The following is a 21,440-nucleotide window of genomic DNA, read 5'->3' on the forward strand; positions in this document are numbered from 1 at the left end:
AACTTGGAGGCAACGTCGCGAGCGGAGATTTTATCGGAATTACTCGCGGTACCGGAAACGCACGTTGAAGCTATCGTTAAGGTAAGAGCTCCTTCCAAATTTCTAGTTTGCATTTAAGGACTTATCTGTGGTTGTGTGGATTTACGACTTAATGTTGGTTTACTTAATGTTGGTTTTGAAAATCGTTTAAGTTAACTGGGCGTTAAGAATGGGGAATCTCTTAATGTCTCGGTTACTTAATGTTTTGTTTTGAAAATCATTAAGTTAAATGAGTATTAAGAATGGGGAATCTCTTAATGTCTCGGTTACTTAATGTTTTGTTTTGAAAATCATTAAGTTAAATGAGTATTAAGAATGGGGAATCTCTTAATGTCTCGGTTACTTAATGTTTTGTTTTGAAAATCATTAAGTTAAATGAGTATTAAGAATGGGGAATCTCTTAATGTCTACGTTTACTTAATGTTGGCATGAAAACCATTAGAGTTAAACGAGTATTAAAAATGGGGAATCTTTTAATATCTCGGTTTACTTAATGTTGTTTTCGAAAATCGTTTAAGTTAAACGAGTATTAAGAATGGGGAATCTCTTAATGTCTACGTTTACTTAATGTTGGCGTGAAAATCATTAGAGTTAAACGAGTATTAAAAATGGGGAATCTTTTAATATCTCGGTTTACTTAATGTTGTTTTCGAAAATCGTTTAAGTTAAAAGAGTATTAAGAATGGGGAATCTCTTAAAATTTCTGTTTGCTTAATGTTTGTGTGAAAATCGTTTAAGTTAAATGAGTATTAAAAATGGGGTATCTTTTAATATCTGCATTTGCTTAGCGATTGTTGTGGATGGAGTCAGTGTATGCTCATGCATTTCATTTTGGTAAATCGTGCTGACCCGTGATAGGTGGCACCTCGGTAAACAGTACTGACCCGTGATAGGTGGTACGTTTACGATTTACGTTTTTAGTAAATTGTGCTGACCCGTGATAGGTGGCACCTCGGTAAACAGTACTGACCCGTGATAGGTGGTACGTTTACGATTTACGTTTTGGTAAGTTGTGCTGACCCGTGATAGGTGGCACCTCGGTAAACAGTACTTTGGCCTGTGATAGGCGGTACGTTTACGACTTACGCTTTTTCTTTTAGTAAATCGTGTTGACCCGTGATAGGTGACACCATGGTAACTGTACTGACCCGTGATAGGTGGTACATTTACGATTCCCGCTTTTTCTTTTAGTAAATCGTGTTGACCCGTGATAGGTGACACCATGGTAACTGTACTGACCCGTGATAGCCCGTGATAGGCAGTACGTTTATGGTTTACGCTTTTTAGTAAATCGTGCAGACCCGTGATAGGTGGCACCTTGGAAATTGGTACTTTGGCCTGCGATAGACGGTACAATTATGATTTACGGCCCTTCGAGGAGGGTTTTGGTTTGGAATTCCGAGTCCATGCATTTTGGCATATACGCATTGCATTAGGGTGCTTGGCACACGAGTCGTGTTTGAATCAAGTTTATGATTGAGTGGTTTGAATAGGAATTGTCGTGGTAATTCTGTTGGAATCACTAAGTGTTATGTATTGATTATCGTGTGTGAATGCGATGGATTGTAAAACTATTTCGAAAATCAATTCGTCGTGGTTATTGTGTGGGAATTTCTAATTGTTAAGTTTTGGAATTATGTGTGAGTGTGGCAACCCAGGGACTCATCAGAACTGACAAAATCGACTTAGAAATCGATTTGGTCATGCAGAAACTCAGCAGAACTGACCAAATCGATTTGGCAATCGATTGGCTCAGCAAAAGTCCTTATTTTGAGTTAGATAATCGATTGCTCAATTGATTTATCAATGCTTTGGTCAGTTATGTATTACTTGATGGTTTGAGAACTTCATTTTGATTTCATTTTTAATTGGCAAGCATTACATGAACTTTTAGCATATGAGAAATCCTTTTAAGGTGCATGCTTAGTTGAAAGGTTATTTTGTGCATTTAAAACTTAAATGTTATGTGTTATCTGTTAATTTCGGTTGGTGACTCTTTACAACTATTGTGGAAATCTAGGCTTTGCCCTCAGATGAGAGCCAGGATGATCCTGCCGGTTCGTACCCTACGGATGGGAATGCTTGACTGGAGCTATGTAGGAGGATCTCACGGGGCGCATGGAGATCACTCAGGGTGTATAGTTTTTTGTAGGATGATCAGATTAGGTTGATGTATAGAGACTAGACGTCCTTCTTTTTGGGTTGCACTATTTTAATTCGAAAAATTGTACCTATACTAATATTGTCTGTTTGACATGTTATTTATGATGGGGTCTATGTACCACCTTTTGAAGTGTAAATACTTTGGATTCGTATTTTGAGAAACTTTTCTGCTGCTTGTAAATTATAATGACTCAATTATTTATCCAAAGGTATTTCCTTATTTGTTTTTCTCTGTTTTATTTTAATCTCTTTTAAAAAAAAATACACATTCGCTTTGAAAATCGGGGTGTTACACAATAAAAGCAGCTATTGTTGCAGATGGGCTTCCTCCTCTTCCTATTGGTAGTAAAAAAAGAAAACCCAATGCTAATGGTCCTAAGAGAAGCTCTAAGGTTTGGCTGGACTTTAACATTCTACCCCGATGAGTCTATCCCTACTGCTGCTTGTATACATTGTCACCAAAGATACCTTTGCCATTATAAAACACATGGAACCTCGAACCTGAAAGCTCACTCTAAGAAATGCAAAAGTAATCCAGCCCACATTCTTAAGGACCCCACTCAAACAAACCTTTCTTTTGGTGATGGTGGTAGTTTAGTTCCATCAAGCCAAAGATTCAATGCCCAAGCATGTAGGAATGTCATTGTCCTTTTTGTTATTCTTGATGAAATTCGTTTAGAGTGGGTGAAGGTGAGGGTTTTAAACAATTATGTAGACAGTTGCAACTACAAATGACCATCCCTTCAAGGAGGACTATTGCTAGGGATTGTTTTCAACTATATATCTTGCTGAAAAATTGAAGCTGAATGCATTGTTCAAATCTGATTGTAGTAGAATAGCTCTTACTACAAACTGTTTAACATCCGTTCAAAATCTCGGTTATATGACCCTTACCGCTCATTTCATTGATAAAGAATGGAACTATCAGAAACACATTATAAGCTTTAGTTTAGTGCCAAATCACAAAGGGGACACTATTGGTAGGAAAATTGAAGAGGTGTTGATGGAATGGGGTATAAGAAATGTGTCTACAATTACTGTTGACAATGCATAATCCAACGATGTGGTTGTATCTTATCTGAACAAGAGACTTAAGAACAATAATGGACTGATGGGTGAAGGGGATTATTTTCATATGAGGTGTTGCGCCTATATCTTGAACCTAGTAGTCCAAGATGGCTTAACAGAACAAGATTTATCTATTCGTAGCATTCCAAATGCAGTTAGGTTTGTCTGTTCTTCTCCACAAAGAGCTTTGAAGTTTAAGGAATGCATTGATATTTGTAATATAACATGTAAAAAACTTCTTAGTCTTGATGTTTCCACAAGGTGGAATTCAACATACATGATGTTGGAAGCTGCTGAAAAGTATCAAGCAGCTTTTGATAAATTAGAGAGTGATGATTCTGGGTATTTGACTTGGTTTGGGGTTGTTGGTCCTCCTACTTCTGATGATTGGGAAAGAATTCGAGCATTTGTTGGATTTTTAAAGATTTTCTTTGATGCAACAAAGGTTTTATCATCGTCACAACAAGTGTCTCTGCACACAGTTTTTCATAACTTGACTTCTATTCAATGTGAGCTTGACAAAACATCAATGAACCTGAATACTATTGTGGCTATAATGGGTACGTATGTGAAGGGAAAATATGATAAATATTGGGGTGACATTGAAAAAATCAATCGTTTTCTTTATTTTGGAGTGATATGTGATCCTCGTTATCAATTAAGGTATATTGAGTGGACTTTTGATAACATGTATGGTGAGGACGTTGGTAAGGTGAAGGCTGGAAATATTAAGGATAGTTTAATGAAATTGTACACTTGGTACAAATCTTCCCATGATCGTAGTGTTGTATCTGTTGTTGTCCGATCTGTTGAACAATGTACCCCCTAAAAATCCATCATTTTTTGCACGGGTAGATGCCTTTAAACAACACTTAAAAGAAAAGGATTCTATTGATAAACAAAACGAACTTGAGAGGTACTTAAGTGACGCTTTTCAGTAGATTGTGATAAGTTTGGCATTTTGATTTGGTGGAAGCAAAACACTGCTCGTTACCTTATTTTGGCAGCAATGGTAAGAGAAATTTTGGCCACACCAGTGTCAACTGTAGCTTATGAGAGTGCATTCAACACAGGTGGAAGGGTTTTGGACACTTATAGGAGCTCTTTGAGCCCAAAAATAGCAAAAGCTTTGATCTGTACTCAGAACTGGTTGAAGCCCTCTTTTTCATACTTTAAAGACCTTATTTTGACAGAAGATTTTGAGATATCAAAGAATGTTGTGACAGGTTGTGTAATATGTATATGTACTTCTTTAATTAGACTATTTCTTGTTATTGTAAATTAGCTTTTAATTTAAATTGTTTATTCACTGTAGAACTTCAACAAGGCTCAATAACTAGTAATGGAAGGCAAAGGTCTATTATTGACGGAGCAGCTGCTCCTGGGCATAGGCCTGCTTAAGTTTTTTAAGTAAGAAAAATTATACTTATGTTTTAATTATAAAGTATGTAAGTGATTTTTAATAATGAACCTAATAGTTATGCTAATTCAGTTTTATTTAATTACATCTAGGTTTTAGATTTCAGATTTTTTGAGTTTTTTGAAGTCATATATGACTTATACTTGCACAACACATGCCTGTATTTTGAGGATGATGTTTTGGCTGAAAACCGCGCTTGTGTGACATCGTTTTGAACATGATTTGCTGACGTTTGTTGGGTTGGTTGTTTGTTGCCAGCAATTTATGTATGTGTGGTTCATGCTTGATAATTGGTGGGTTTCTATATATTGGACTTATGAGTTATATTTACTGAAATTTCTGAATTATTTGGTACTAATTTTGTGTTTGATTGTCACCAACTTTTAAATGAACTTCACTATTGGGAACCACACAAATTTACTCATGTTTCCACACGTGAAAGGGTAAGTTACTGACTTGATATTTTTTAACTTAGTAATTAGCATTATTGTTCTGCCATACTTAATAGTGTAGATTATAATGTGAACTGATTATGTTGTATTTAAATTGATAGAATGAGAGCTTAATTGGTTATGAACTGGTTATGCTGTATTGGTAGATAAAATGATAATTTAATTGATTATCAATTTGCTAGGTTGTATTTAGTATTTAAACTGATATAAAGAGAACTTAATTGGCTATGAACTGATTATATTTACTGAAATGTCTGCATTATTGGGTACTAATTTTGTGTTTGATTGTCACCAGCTGTTAAATGAACATCACTATTGGAAACCACACAAATTTACTCATGTTTCCACATGTGAAAGAGTAAGTTACTGCCTTGATTTTTTTTTTTTTGTATGTATCATTAAATTTTAATTGAGTTTGTAATTGAAAATTTAGTTGAGTTTGATATTATTTATAACTTATTGAAATTTGTATTATTGTTAACTTAGTAATTAGTATTATTGTTCAGCCCTACTTAGTAGTTTAGATTATAATATAAACTGATTATGTTGTATTTAAATTTATAAAATAAGAACTTAATTGGTTATGAAGTGGTTATGTTGTATTTAAAGATAGAATGAGAACTTAATTGGTTATCAACTAGTTAGATTGTATTTAGTATTTAAATTGATACTTAATTGGTTATCAACTAGTTAGATTGTATTTAGTATTTAAACTGATATAAGAAGAACTTAATTGGCTACGAATATGTTGTACTCAAGCTTTTATTTTTCAAACATGCTAGTGGCAAGAGAATTGGCAGTGGTTCATTTTCAACCGTTCATTTTCAAATACGAAGTGGTTATCTCACATTAGGGGAATTGAATTTCAAGGTTATAGTTTAAACTTTATATATTTATGTTGATGTATTCTAATTTATTTAACATTAGGTTATATTCTTGATATTCTTATGAAATTAATTTCATTTTTGTTATACGTACAACTACTGCAACATCAGCCATATGCAAATTGGTCATCAAACTCCAAAATATTGCTTTACTATGTTTATTAATAGATTTGAATTGAAATATATATTTATTTAAATACTTCTGGATGACTGTAAAATATAATTACTTTTCCATATGACTGTAATTATAAAGTTTGACTCATTCTGGGTGATGTTGGCAAGCTTTTGATTTGGATGAAATCCTGAATAGCATGGCCCTTTTTAGGTTTTCCATATTATTTAAGTTTGTTATCAAAGATGAAGGTCCTAATATGTTCTTAATTGATGGCCCTGTTAATCTATTCTATTGATCCTTTATGTTTATAAGTCAATTTTTATTTTGAATGATAGTTGATGTAAACTATTGTTTTAAAAAATGGGGCTTAAGTTAAATTATCTTATGGTCCATACAAATAAAATGTAAACCCGACCCGCAAAATCGATTAAACCCGTGACCTGCATATCAACAAACCCAAGATAAAAACAGTCGAAAATGGGCCTTAGTCTGCCAACCGTGGTTTGGGCTGGATTGGATATTTAGACCCGAATCCGTTCGAACCCGACCATTTGTCCAGCCCTAATCGAACTCGAACTTATACCTGTTATTTGGTAATAATGAAAAACAAAACTAACAAAATTTTAAAATAAAAACAAAAACTAAAAATATCCTTCATTCCTTCCTAAATATTGTCTTTAACTTCTTCAATAATTTTATGTTTATTTTTTTTCTACTCAATAATTTTATGTTGATGTTCAATACATTTTGCTTGACTATTAATGATTCGGTGACTAAGATGATTAAAAAACTTGTACAGATTGCTCATGAGTTCCTCCAATAATTAATATTATAGATATAAATGTGGATTAGTCCCAAAAAAATGTAGATATATACATATGGGTTATTGGTTTTTTTTTATAATTGATGATAGTTTTGTTATTTTAACTATAATAATTTTATATTTATAAAATATTCATGGGATCTCTTAATTTAATTTTAGATAATAATTCATTTTTTTATTTGATTTTTTTATTTAATTTTAAGTAATAAATTTTATGTGTTAACGAGTAAAATACATGTGCTTTCGCATTGATACTACGTTATTATTATATTTCTCTCTAAGGTCATAATTAAAGAAAATTAATTAAAAATTAATCTCTTCTTTGTGCTATAGGTAAAAGGATTAAACTTATTTGAATTAATAATGTTCAAATAAAATTGAAAATAATAATGAGTTATAGTATTTTACTTTTTTGCATTTTCAAGAAAATATATTTGATCAATAGTACACTAAATATTGCAATTAATATTTTGTATATATCTTGAATATTTATTTGTGACAAATATTTGTTTTATATTTTTTTTATGTGTTAGTGACAAACTTTTGTCTAGTGTTTTTTTAATACTTATTGATGGCAAATATTTCTTTCGTTTTTTTATATGCATCAGTTATAAATATTATTATGCATTTTATTATATTTATCAATGATAAATACTTGTCACATGTTTTTTATATGATTTTTATTTATTTATTACTAACAAATATTTGTCTAGAATTATTTTCATGCATCAATTATAAATACTTATCCTGTGTTTTTTTTAATATTTATCAATGATAAATTTTTGTCTTGTGATATTTTTATATTTATGACTGACAATTTAGTTTGATATTTGTCCTACATTTTTTTTAATATTTTTTATATTTGTCTCGTGTTTTTTAATATTGAACATATATCCCACATATTAAATTAACTTATTTATCTCTAAATTTATATTTAGTGTTCAATAATCGTTCCTATATTTTTTTATTAGTATTGAAACCCTATTAAACCCTTAAAACTGGAGCATTTCATCCGTTCCTTGCAAGGCTATGTAAGAAAATATAAGAAAGTGGATTGAAGTGGGATTAAAAATGTCTAAAGTAATTGATTCTTTCATTTTTTTATTGAAGTTGATGACTTAAACTCTTTGTAACATAATAGCTTTTGTCTTTCTAACCTAATACATACTTGTAATAATTGAAATTGAATTGATAACTTAAACTCTCATGCAATCTTTTCTACTATACGACAGATTATGCAAATAAACACTAATATACAACATATATCAATTTAACTAAAGTCTGTAATATATCATGTTTTTTGTTCATGATATCATTTTTACTAAAGTGTTATTTGAAAATTCAATGACAATGGAGCAAACATTAGATGGATATCTCTCAATAACTAATAAAAATTCATGATAATTGTAAACACATTAAAAGATAATAGTAGAAACAGGTTTTTCTTGAATAAATAACTGTTATTAGTAATAGTAAATAATACTGATACAATACAATAACAATATGTAAGGGTGAAAATTATACATCGAGAAATATGAACCCAAAATATAATCAACAAACATAAATGTGACATTAAATAACCAATTCTTATTCATTCTTGAATGAAAATGAAAAGAATTTTTTATGATTCTTTTTTTTTTTTTGTCTAGACTAATATTTTACTCACAATTTTGGAGGAAAATTTTCTCTTGAATAATACAGTTATATAAAATTTCACTTTAGAGGGAAGTTATTAGATAGTTATGGTTAGTAGATAAATGCAGTTTTCAGCGGTTAAACATAATAATTACTTTGGTCTCCATAATTAATGAGTCAATGATAAAAATAGCTAGGTCAGAAATGTAGTTTTAGCAGTATTTTGTTTTCTTAAATTGATAGTAGAAAGATCAATAATATTATCATTTTTTTTTTTACAAAAATGTAGAAAATTCATCATCATCTTCAAATCAAAAAATATTTATCAAATAAAGAACTCGCATTTTAATATTTAGGTTAGGGATTTGATTTTGAGGAAGGATAGAAAGAATAAGAAGACATTGTCTTGATGATTTGGGGATCAAATCTTAGAGTGTGAGTTCATTATTTGATGGAAATGATGTTGATGGAGATGAAAATATGGGTTTATTTGAAAATATGAGTTTATTTGAAAATTTGAGTTATGAATTTGATGAATATATGAATATATGAATATTCTTGAAATTGATAATGAATTTTTTAGACTTTGTTTGAAGATGATAATGATTTTTTTAAGTTTCTAACAAAAAGGATAATATTGTTGACATTATAAGACATAAATGATCAAATCGTTATTTAAAATTAAATAAATGAACAAATCGAGAAAAAAAATAAGAAATTGAATTGTTATATGAAATTAAATTTTAAGGAGACACAATTGCTCCTGTAGTCCCTTAACTTAATTTCAGATAACACTTTAATCGTTTAGCTTCATTTTTTCCCCTCGATTTGGTCATTTATTTAATTTTATTACAAAAATTCAAAAATATAAATAATGAAAATATGAGTTTATTTGAAGATTTGAGTTATAGATTTAATGAAATTTGCATTATTTATTGAAGATGATAATTAATTTTATGAGTTTTATTTGAAAATTTTGATGAATTTTTGTAAAAAAAATGATAATATTGTTAATATTTTAAAACATAAAAGATAAAATTCTGTACTTAAAATTAAATAAATGACCAAATTGAGAAGAAAAAAAATAAAAGACTGAAGTGTTATCTAAAATTAATTTAAGAAACTGTAGGAGCAATTATATTATTTTAAAAATAAGCAAAAAAAAAAAAATGTTATCTTTTATATTTGATTATATTTTCAAGGTTAAATGATATAGACAATTTCATTCTATCTTGTTTGTTCTAACTTAGCTCATAACATTAATTGAGATTTAAACTAGATAAACATAATATAATGGGGTGATAAGATTGATAGTCCCTGTAAGACTTACAATAATTCAAAAAGAATGTAATGAGTCTAAATTTGAACTACATGCACATAGCTTGTTATTTTTATTTTGTTTTAAAAAGAGTATATGATATATCATATCTACCTAGCTAAAGGCCACAACGGGTTGGATTTATAATAATATTAATAAGGTAATATTTTATTTTATATATAAAAGGACTACCAAGTTTTTATGTGGTTTTTTCTTCTTTTAATTATACTTTTCATTTAAACTATTTTATTTATAATTTTATTTTATTTATTTAATAATTTATTATATATATATATATTTTATATATATAAAAAGGATATTAAGTTTTAGTGTAAATTTTATTCTTCCAATTCTATCCTTCTTTTCTCTTTCATTTTTATCATTTTTTATTAATCAAATAACTATTCTTTTTTAAATTTTACAAAACTTTGTAACTTTTATTATTTTATCAATAAAATAATATAAAAATGGTCAAAACAGTACACTAGTAACTATTAAAAATAAATAAATGAAAATTACTAAAGGAAATTATTGATAAGATAGGGAAAAAACACTTGGGTTTTTAGAAACAAAGAAATTTTTTTTTTTATTTATCTCGCTACAATTGTTCTAACATTCGAACCCACAAATTATAGATTTAATGCTCCTCTTTTACAAGGACGCCAAATGATTGAAGTTAAAAACCAATGCAGGTTTATTCCATAAGTTATAGTATATATAGTATATTATTCTGTATTTTTATGTTGTAAATATGTAAACGAAAAATTAAATATAAGAGTGGTGGTTATTGTACAAAAAGAGTGGTGGTTATTTTGGTAAATATTATTTTTTAAATATAATTTGATATACATTATCTAAGGATAAGAATAGGTTTTGTCTAGTTAGGTTGAAAAATTGCAATGTTTAAGTCTAATATGTAGTTTGTCATAAATTTACTTTTTCGACTTGAGTCTGATCTTAATAAAATTATGATATAGTTAATCTATTTAAAGGTCTATTTCATTTTAAAATTTTGGAATAAGTAATCAAACATATTTGTAAATAGATTAACGAATTAATATGTCAATGAAATTAAGTTCTATTTTAATATTTAATATGATATTTTAAAGAATATGACTTTATACACATCCTATTTCAATTTTATTTTATAATAAAATATTTAAATATTTCAAAAACTAAAGAAAATTAATATGCGTAAATTATTAAAAGTTGATTATCTAATAAAAAGATCAAAATTTAATATAATATTGATAATAAAAAAATTATTATTTATATTTATTTAAATAGGTCAACATAATAAGCCTCAAGTTTATTTTGCGTCATGTAGCCTTATCTTTTTAAGTTTACAAGAAAAGTTTGAGACAAAGTCTCAGATAAGTTAGGCGGTAGACAGTTGTTGATTGGTAAGATATATTCTTACTCCTACTGTTATTGGCACAATACAATTTGTAATATATTATTGTGATACGGAATCCCATAAAATCAAATTTTGTTTCTGTTAAATTTTAAATTTTGTGTACTAATTTTTTTTAAAAAATATTTAGTAAGAAAAAAAAAGTTTTAAAATTGTTCCTACGCTTCGAATTGCTGTTGTTTGAGGAAATTTCGAGTTTTATGTTATAATTTAGTGATTATATATGCATTTACATATATAGATTAATATATTACTTTCTGTTTCAAATTGTAAATTATTTTGACAATTTCACACATATTAAAATTTATAATGAATATTTTATGAAAAAAGTAATTATATATTACTTTACAAAAGTATATTACACTAATTTTATGAAAAATATAAATTAAAATAAATGGGATAAGATAGAATAATAAATAATAAAAGATAAAATAAAAACAGTATTTATGATTTATTAATATTGTGAAATGACTTATAATTTAGACAAACATATTTGTTAGAATTATAATTTAGGAGAGATGTTTGTTAGAATGACTATAATATAGGAGAGGGAGTAATTATTATATTTGAATTTCAAACATATTTGTTAACACTTACACTATTTGTTAATTAAGATTCTGGTTTCACTAATTAAATGTCATTACTTGATATACGTTGTATTAGTATAACTGATTTGGAGTTAGTTACAAGCTGTTATGTGTTAGTAAAGTTAGGCTAATTAATTATCATTTTTAATTAAATAAATTCTTCTTTAAATACTGTATTTTTCACTCATTCAACACTTTCAACCTATTTCACTTTGAGTTATATAAAATCTCCAACATAATTTTCTCCCTCTTGCAATCACTTTCTTTCATTTTACTGCACTTTCTTGTTAATAATGAGGAACACCGGCGTAAAGGAAGAACCAGTTCAACTCGATAATTTTTGGGCCAACATGGATAAAGGATTACCAAAAGATTTGAATTTGTTGGTTTGTGAGAAACAAAAAGTCAAATTCCACGAATTATGTGAAAGAAAATCACAAAAGAATTCGTATTTCGATGTGTCAAATGTTCAAATAAATCAAGAGAGAATTGATACAAGTTTGCTTAGGAATAAGGAAGATGTTATCAATTTGGAGCAATGAAGTGAAGGGAACATTCAAAGGAAGAATCCTTTTCTCGATTTGTCAAATATTCAGATCCAAAGTGAACACACAAGTAGTTAGATGGATCCATGATCATTCAAATATTTAATGTATATTTTTTGAAAAAATATTAAATATTACGCCGAAAAACCATAACAAAAAGGAAGAAATCATGTATTATTTTTTTTATTGATTTGATTCGACTATTTCAATTCATATTATATGATTAGTTTTATTAACTTTAATTTTTAATTTTTAATCTTCATGATTTATTCGTGAAAAAGACTATCGTAGTATGCACTAGGTAAATAGTTATATGTATTATTATTTAATTGATTTGATTATTTCAATCCGATAAGTATATGATTAGTTTTCCTAACATTTTAACTTTAGTGATTTATCCCTGAATAAATCTGTCGTAATGTTTTTATTTTATATTTAATTATTTTTAATTTATAATTAAATTTAAATTTATTTTGTTTTAGGGTTTCAGGATTTCAAGTATTCAACAAAACTCCAAAATATCAAAAAATTAGCTACAAATGGGCTTGAGAATATCAAAGTAGAGCAATTTGGTAAAGGAAAAATAAAAAAGCATCAAAGAGTTGAAGAAGATTTACGTTCTATTAAGAGGCGTAAAACTCAGAAAATTGTAGAGAGAAGTGTCAGTCACTGTGCGACCAAAACCAGTACTCAATGGAGGATGGGTCCATTAGGGAGAAATATTTTATGCAATGCATGTGGGTTGAGATACAAGACAAAGGGGTTGCATCTAGAGTATAGACCTGTGGCAAATCCAAGTTTTGATGACACAAAGCATTCAAATTGTCACAAGAAAGTGTTGAGAAAGGGAGGATATGTAAATTATAATTTTTATTTTTGACAAGATTCATCCAGTATTGATGTGGAAGACAGAAGTATCGAAGATCCTGAAAAAATCAAAGAGTGAAAAATATTTAAATTTGTAAAATTGATTCTTCTATATTAAAATTCAACCCTTTTGTAATTTCACATATTTTTTTAACTAAAAAGTAATAATGGACATTTCAATTCATAAAATTGGTCTTAATATCTATGAAATTGAAAAGAAAAAAAAAAACTTTTAAAACTTCAATTTCAACTTTTAAAATTATTATTTTTATAAGTTAAATAACAAAATAGAAATAATTAATATATAAATGATTTTAAGTCTTAAAATATAAAATGTCATATAATACAATGATCGCCATTATTGTCAAAGCAACACAAATTCTGCATAAATAGAAGCAAGCAGCAACAACCTGTATCTAAATGATTCTACTACCACCACACAAAGCCTGATAAAATACCATTTAAGTGCACAATCTGTTGACAAGCACAAACATCCAACTAATTATTCTACTATATAACCAATTCATTTAACACAACAAAACCAATATCCCAAGCGTGCTCGTGGATTCAAAACCAATATCCCTTATCGTCACTTATATGTTTTCTAAACATTCACATTTCCATCTGTTCTAAAAGTCTTCATTCTAAAGGGTTGTAATCAAACAATACTCAATGGTTTATAGAAGGAAACACAACTAACACTATTTTAAGAACATGAAACATTTAACCAGTGAGAAATATAGAACTTCATCAATACCAATATAAACTGAAAATCTTATAACAGTACCAATGTAAACCAGACATGTTCAATCATCAAGGAAAATGTAAAACACAAATAATTAAACTCCTGAATATATCCAATGTTGCTGCACATTGCAAGGAAACTAAAATTTAAAAGTATAATACTTGTCTGTTAACTGAAAGCAAAAAACACCAAGGCTTAAATATCATTTGCAACTCCACTGCAGCATCTCGAATATTCAATAACCGACATAATTAATCCCCTGCTAGAATTATAAGGAAACAACATCAAGAGTCATTTATAGCATTCAATCAAGCAGAGAAGAAAACAAATTTTGCAGCACTGTTATTAGTGTAGTCTCTTACATTATCAATATTTTAATATAATCTTTGAAATTATAAAATATAATTCAAACAGAGGGACAAATTATTTGATTAACATGTGCAATTTTAGAAATCATTTTAAAATATTAATAATATGAAAAACTATATTAATACAATTCTACAATTTTCATCGCAACATATTATGAACAAAAAAGAATGAGAATCACTAACCTTTTCTAGCAGTGATTAATACAACCTGCCACCGCACTCAAAGGCACCACAATAGCAGTTCTTCGTCTTAACATTCCCATTGCCATCCAGCACAAGACCTATCTTGTAATGATAATGGTAAGTCAACTCCGTCATTTTCGGAATGGTCTCAGCTGAAAATAACATGATGTGTGGAATCCTTCCATCATCGTGATCATAAAGAACATTCTGACCAAACAAATTAGGAGAACAGCTATGGTTAATAAATCTCGCTACATTACCGTAATAAGCAGCGTCAATAGTAAACCCACCATTGTTTTCATTACCACTCTCATCCACAAGAACCTCTTCATCACCACCATCCTCATCCTCATCCTCATCCTCATCCTCATCCTCATCATCATTAATCATATTTGAAGCCTCTTTCAACACACTATCATCCATATGATAATCACCAATACTAAACAAATACTCATCATTATCAACCCTTTTGTCAACTTCATCATCTTCAATAACCTCACCTATATACTCACAAATAAAACTACCAGCTGGAATTGTGTCACGTGACCTCACACCCCACCCTTTTCTTTCAGTCCTGAATATCTCAAGATTAAATTTAATCCCTTTTTGACTCACTCTATTAGGACAATCTGCACTACACTTACAATAAGGACCACACTCATGAATCACACCCCCTGATGCCACAATAACATTATTCTTATTATATGGAATTTTCCCACCATTCCTCACAGCACATAAACACTTCGCAGAATCTCCACATTTACCTTCACAATCACACCCTAGATGAGGAACTGGAATAGGTTTACACCAATTAGGATAAATCATTTTAGTCTTGTAAACAAAAGATTCAACTGTAAGCCTCTCTTTATCCACAGTATTAATCACACATATAGGAACAGCCTCTCTCTGACGAGAAATATCTTCAACAATTAAACCTTTTCTAATTCCATCAATTCCATATTTCATCAATACATTCCATGCAACCTCTTCCTGACCAGAGTTTCGAACCAAACAAAATGTATAAACCATCCTTTCTCTTCCACATCGTTTAACCTTATAAAGACCATAATAACAATAAACATCCATGCCGCAGCGACCACTATTCTTCAAAAAACACTTAATTATAACTCTAATGTCATTTTTAACATTAAAGCTATTAACTAATAATTCAGCATTTTCTCTTAACTCAGTAGAAATATAAACTTCATTATGTTCCAATCCGTCATCATCTAAACCGTCGTAAACGACGCTAGTAGCAATCCTTTTTCGGTCCCTGATCACGTGATCGATGTACTTTTCATATTTCATTTCACGGTGGAGGCCAATGATGTTTAGTTCATTCCAATATTGAAAAACGTCGCCAACTTCAACTCCGGGGACTTTTCCTATAAACACTTTTCTGTCGTTTAGGAATTTGCCTCGATCTTTAAGAGTCTTTGCCGTTTCGAAAGGAGATAATATGGAGAAGAGTCTACGCATGCCATGGAAGAGCTTCAGTAGTTTTCTTACTTTCTCTCGTGCCACGTCATTGGAAGGAAACGACGCCGCGTTTTCGTAGACGGTAGTGATTTCATTCTTTTTCTTGCGTTCGTCGTTTCTGTTGCTTGAAGAAGGTGTTGCATTGTAGTCAAAACGACGTTGTTTGGTTCTTTTCTCCTCGTATTCAGAAATTGGAGGGATATGTGTTTTCTTCTTATTGGATTCGTTGTGACTGTTTTTAAAATTTTTCAGGGGCTGTTTAGTCTTCTCGCGCTCGGTTGTTCTTGATAATGGAAGTGGAGTTCTTGCTATTTTCTTGGTGGTGACATTTTTGGACGAAAGTACCCTTTTGGTTGATTCCTGATGAGATGGTTCTGCAGCATTGGGTTTTGGCTTTGGGCCCCTTCTTGAAGAGGATGGAGCCATAGGAATTGGTTGGTGTGGGTCCCTGTCTTCGAACAAATTTGGGTAGATAATAATGTAAAATTAACTGAACTCTAAATGATTCACTTGAGGAAGGTTTGAGAAGAGGAGGACCAAATTACTGGAGTATGAAGTGTTTTAAATACTGTCTCAATCAACTGCACCTAATATCACCTGGCTAACACAATATAATAAGACTAGTAAGTAAAGGAAAACTTTATCCACTAAAAAATATGACTCTAGCTAATTGATCATCACAATTACTTATTTTTAGAATTAGAATTGCCTCTATTATTATCTGTTAATCTTTGATTTGTTAAAAATCTCACTTGTGTTCAAATGTATTTTAAGAATTGTCTCATGGTTTAAGATGGAAAATTCAAGCTACTTTAATATTAGTATTATGGTTGATTTCTGAGAGGCAATTGACTTATAACACATAGAACCTAGGATAACTCAAGTGGCATCTGACCGATATATTGGAGATGTTGGTGGCATGTGGTCAGGTAGTGTCTCGCCAGTATATATGAGATATCATTGTCAATATCATTTAGTGGCATGAGTCAACATGTGACTCATAATTGCATTAGAATAGTTAATACACAATTTGAGATATATACTAAATGATGGCATCTTCTTTATGAATATTTTTGTGTGACATATATTTTTGTTTTGCATCTTATCCCAACTTTTATACTTTTACATAAATCTTAACTCCTATTTTTTTGTGTGTGGTATGTTTCTCATTTACTGCAGATGGTAGGATATCTTCCACCTCACTTTCTTAGAGCACTGGGACAAGCACTGTGGAGTGATTTAGAGATACTATACCACAACAACATTGACGACAAACATTGAGATTTTGAAGTAGAGGGGAGCATGGTCGTCTACACCAGATGAGGAACCTAGGTGTACCCAAGTCCAAAATGGGCAAATGATATTTTTGAGAATGGTACCACTTATCACCAGCTATTTGGTTAGGTCAATCGGGGACGGGGACATGGTCTTGGTAAATGATAGGTGCCAGGGGAATGAGACTCGATGATCAAGGTTATGTGTATAATGTTTTGGCCAATATCTAGTCTTTTTTATTGGTTGTTGGTCGTTGTGTCATTTTTTGATTTGCTGTTTGTTTGATGTATTTTTTTCTATCTCATAAGTCCATGTGGTAGACTCCAAATAACATCATGTTTATATATATTGGGTTTGCCTTGAAGATATGGAGACATTACTAGTACAAATCAAGATTCACAATTTTGAGTGTTCACAAGATTCTAAAATATCTATTTGATCAAAAGGAGTTAAACATTAGGTAGAGACATTGGATGGTATTTCTGAAAGGTTACGATTTCAGTAGAAAGACACGTCATGTTTCCACAATGATGTTAAAAGAACAAGAGTCGATTGAGAAATCTATAGATTTAAACTTGTATACTCAATTTTCTCAATATAGAATGTTCTTAGGCACTGCAACGATGTCTAGTGAATTCTTGAAGTGGATTAAGGAGGAGCAACTTATGAATGAACATTTGATGAAGATAAAAGAAATAGAAGAAGATGGTTAAGGTTGAGCGTTTCATCAAGGAAATGATGGAATATTAATGTTTGGTGCACCTAAGAGCCACAAAAAATGTACTAGGACTTAAAAATATATGTTTTTTGATGGACTAAAATGAAGAGACATTAATGTATTTTGATAGACTAAAAATGTATTTTGATGGACTAAAATGATGGACTAAAATGTACTAGGACTTAAAAAAAATGTATTTTGATGGACTAAATGTGTGGTTTTTTGTTTCAAAAAGAGAAAATTGAACTCCAAAAACAATTGGATCATTGCAACCTATAGATATCCCAAAATAGAAATGGGATTGAATAACTATGGATTTTGTGATATCATTACTCAAGACTTAGAAGAAGTTTGACGCTATAAAGGTTATCAACGATAGGCTGGTGAAAAGTGCACATTTCATTTCCATCAGTCAAACTTACACTTCAAAGAAATTTACATCGGTGCTTGTCAAACAGATTGCCAAACTACATGCGATTCTTGAGAGTATAATTAGAGATAGAGACCCAAATTTACATTGAAGTTTTGGCAACAACTGAATCAAGAACTTAGAATGAAGCTAATAATGAGCTCAACTTATCATCCCAAAACACTAACCAATTTGAAAGAATGATTTAGTAACTGGATGTTCGGATGAGAGCTTGCATGCTAGAACATAGAGGGAGTTGAGATGAATTATTTCCTTTGATACAATTCACGTATAACAATAGTTTTCACTCAATTATTGACATGGCTCTATAAAAGATGTTGTAAATGGTAAAAAAATGACGTACACCTCTTTATTGGTACAAACTAGGGTGAATATGATCCTTAGATCAAATTGTGTTGTAGACCATGAAACGAGTTAAACCAATTAGAGATAAAATGAAGTTTACGCAAGATTTACAAAAGAGATACAATAATAAGCGGATAAAACCTTTAGAATTTTAACTTGGAGACCATGTGTTCCTAATAGAAACCTCTATGTATGGAGTTGGATGAACAATCAAAACTAGGAAGTTAACACAATGATTTATAGGACTTTTCCATGTTATACAAAGTGTTGGCCCGATAGTTTACCATGCCGCATTACCATTGCATTTATTGAATCTTCATGATGCATTACACGTTTCTTAGCTAAGAAGTTACCACCCAGACTCTTCGTTCGTCATCGAACCCGAAACATTTGAGCTTCAAGATAACTTGGAGTATGAAGCTTTACTTGTCAAGATAATGGAATTTTGGGTAAAGGAACTTCACATGAAACATAGACCATGACTATGGATTGTGTGGGGCAAAAATAATATTAGACAACAATATCCTTTTCTCTTTTAGATTATGTTAAATTTCAAGAAAAAACTTTCCTTAAGGAGGTAGAGTTATAACAACCCAATTTTCATTAATATAAGTCGAATCGCGTTTAGAATTGATCAGTAAGTGTTTAAATTGGATGGATTTCTTCGTGATTAAGTAAATTAACTTGGTCAATTAGTCACCAAGATGTGTCTTGGCCGACACCATACTCTTAGTGAATTTAGTGTTGACCTAATTTTGTAGTTGCACTCGTGTCAACAGACTTGGGCTACAAGCACCATGTGTCATGCACAAGTTGGCTTGAGATACATGGTGCTCTCTAATTGAACTAGACAAAAAGCGAGGGAGTTAAAGAAACAACATATTCGTTAAGCAAATTCGAGGCAAATTTTCCTACAAATAGAGAATCTGTAACCCTTGATCCTTATTCATTTTTCTCAATAATTTCTTTCTCGAAAAGCTTGTTTTCCAGAATCTCTCTCTCTCTCTAAGGTTGTGAGTTTCAAGTAGGTTCCAACATTATGGTTCAACTTCGAGTGAGTTTTCAGTGTGTCGAGGTTATGTTTGATTTTTCAAAGGCATTTAGGTTTTTAACGAAATGCTACAAAGGTAATGCCCATTTTAATTTCTAAAGGTTATTAGGATGTCAGAGGTATACCCTTATTTCTTTTCAAATCCTTTTCATAAAGGTCATTAAAAGTTATGGCAGTCTTATGCCGTTTATCTTAGATTGGTATATTGGAAAATACATTGTATACCTATTTGTGTACTGTTTGCATTAATTGTTAGAACGTGCTATTTGTGACGTATATATGTACCTAGTTTACTCCTCATCTCCACTTTTATACTTGTACACATATATTAACCCCTATTTTCTTGTGTGGTATGTTTCTTTTGTATTGCATTTGGAAGGATATCTTCCACCTCTTTATCTAATGATACTTGGATAAGACGTGCGAAGTGATTTGTAGATACTATACTATAATGACGTTGATACAAACATTGGGATTTTGAAGCGGATGAGGGCACAATTTTCTTCACAAGACAAGTGACCTATGTGTACTAGAGTCTTGGGCGAACATATGTTATTTTTGAAGGCCATGTTTAAGTCATACAAGAGTTGCTATTTCACCGCATAAGGCATGTAGGAGAAGCACACTTACTATAATTTGTTTGGTCAAGTTTATTAGGGAAGAGGACGTGGTCATGGGAGAAGACAAGTACACATGGGGCAGTAGGCCCAATATGTAGATTTTGGGATTTTATCTTATCATGTTGCTAATCCCTAGGGGCTTGTTCTAGATGGAGGTTGAAGTGGCGATTTGACGAATTTGGCCAGTATCGAGTCCGTCTTTTTGGTCATTGGCTGTCATGTCATGTCATGTTTGGTTTTGTTGTTTGTTTAATGTATGTTTTTTTGTCTCACCAGTCCACATGGTGAACGCCACATAACGTAATGTTTGTATATATTATTATATATATGTCTTTATGTTTTCTTTTACTCACATTTATTGACTGAAAATTTATGTGTATTTATAACATAATTTGTTGAATTAACTAGGTGGACACGATCTACTATAGATCAGTGCTAAAAAGTAAACTAAAACTCTAACATTGATCAACGACACTCCTTGGATGTATAAGTTAATGACTCTCTTTGTCTTTTTGGCTAAAATGGCGACCTGATTATTGTTGATTAGACAAGTTGACTTTTGAGGAACACATTATTTTTCTCTTATTTTATTGAACTAATATTGATTGAGTCATAATTCAAGTTGTAAATATGAGCAGGGTCTTGTCGTTGATTATCGTTAAATTTCGAATGAATTTTTAGCATTGAGCCAAATGTATTGGATTTTCTTAGCCCTATTATATGTAAGATATACCATGTTCATGATAAATGAATGGTCATAATTGAAATACAAAAATTATATTATACATTATGTAAATAAATGAGAAACTATATTAATTAAAATACTAAAAAATGGATTTTAGTAAAATAAATAATTGAATTTCATGTATTTACAAACTAATTTCGTTTACAAAAAA

The 21,440-nt window shown here is 30.3% G+C and overlaps 1 protein-coding gene across 1 annotated transcript; it reads right to left on the reverse strand.

Annotated features, from left to right (window-relative positions):
- Positions 1-14,641: 14,641 nt before the first annotated feature.
- On the reverse strand, positions 14,642-16,698 carry LOC101497063 (histone-lysine N-methyltransferase, H3 lysine-9 specific SUVH6-like). The gene has a single exon (XM_027331104.2). The coding sequence runs from the start codon at positions 16,529-16,531 to the stop codon at positions 14,642-14,644; it is 1,890 nt and encodes a 629-aa protein (XP_027186905.1). The 5' UTR covers positions 16,532-16,698.
- Positions 16,699-21,440: the final 4,742 nt, after the last annotated feature.

Source organism: Cicer arietinum, chromosome 3 (genome assembly GCF_000331145.2).
Source record: "Cicer arietinum cultivar CDC Frontier isolate Library 1 chromosome 3, Cicar.CDCFrontier_v2.0, whole genome shotgun sequence".
NCBI lineage: Eukaryota > Viridiplantae > Streptophyta > Magnoliopsida > Fabales > Fabaceae > Cicer > Cicer arietinum.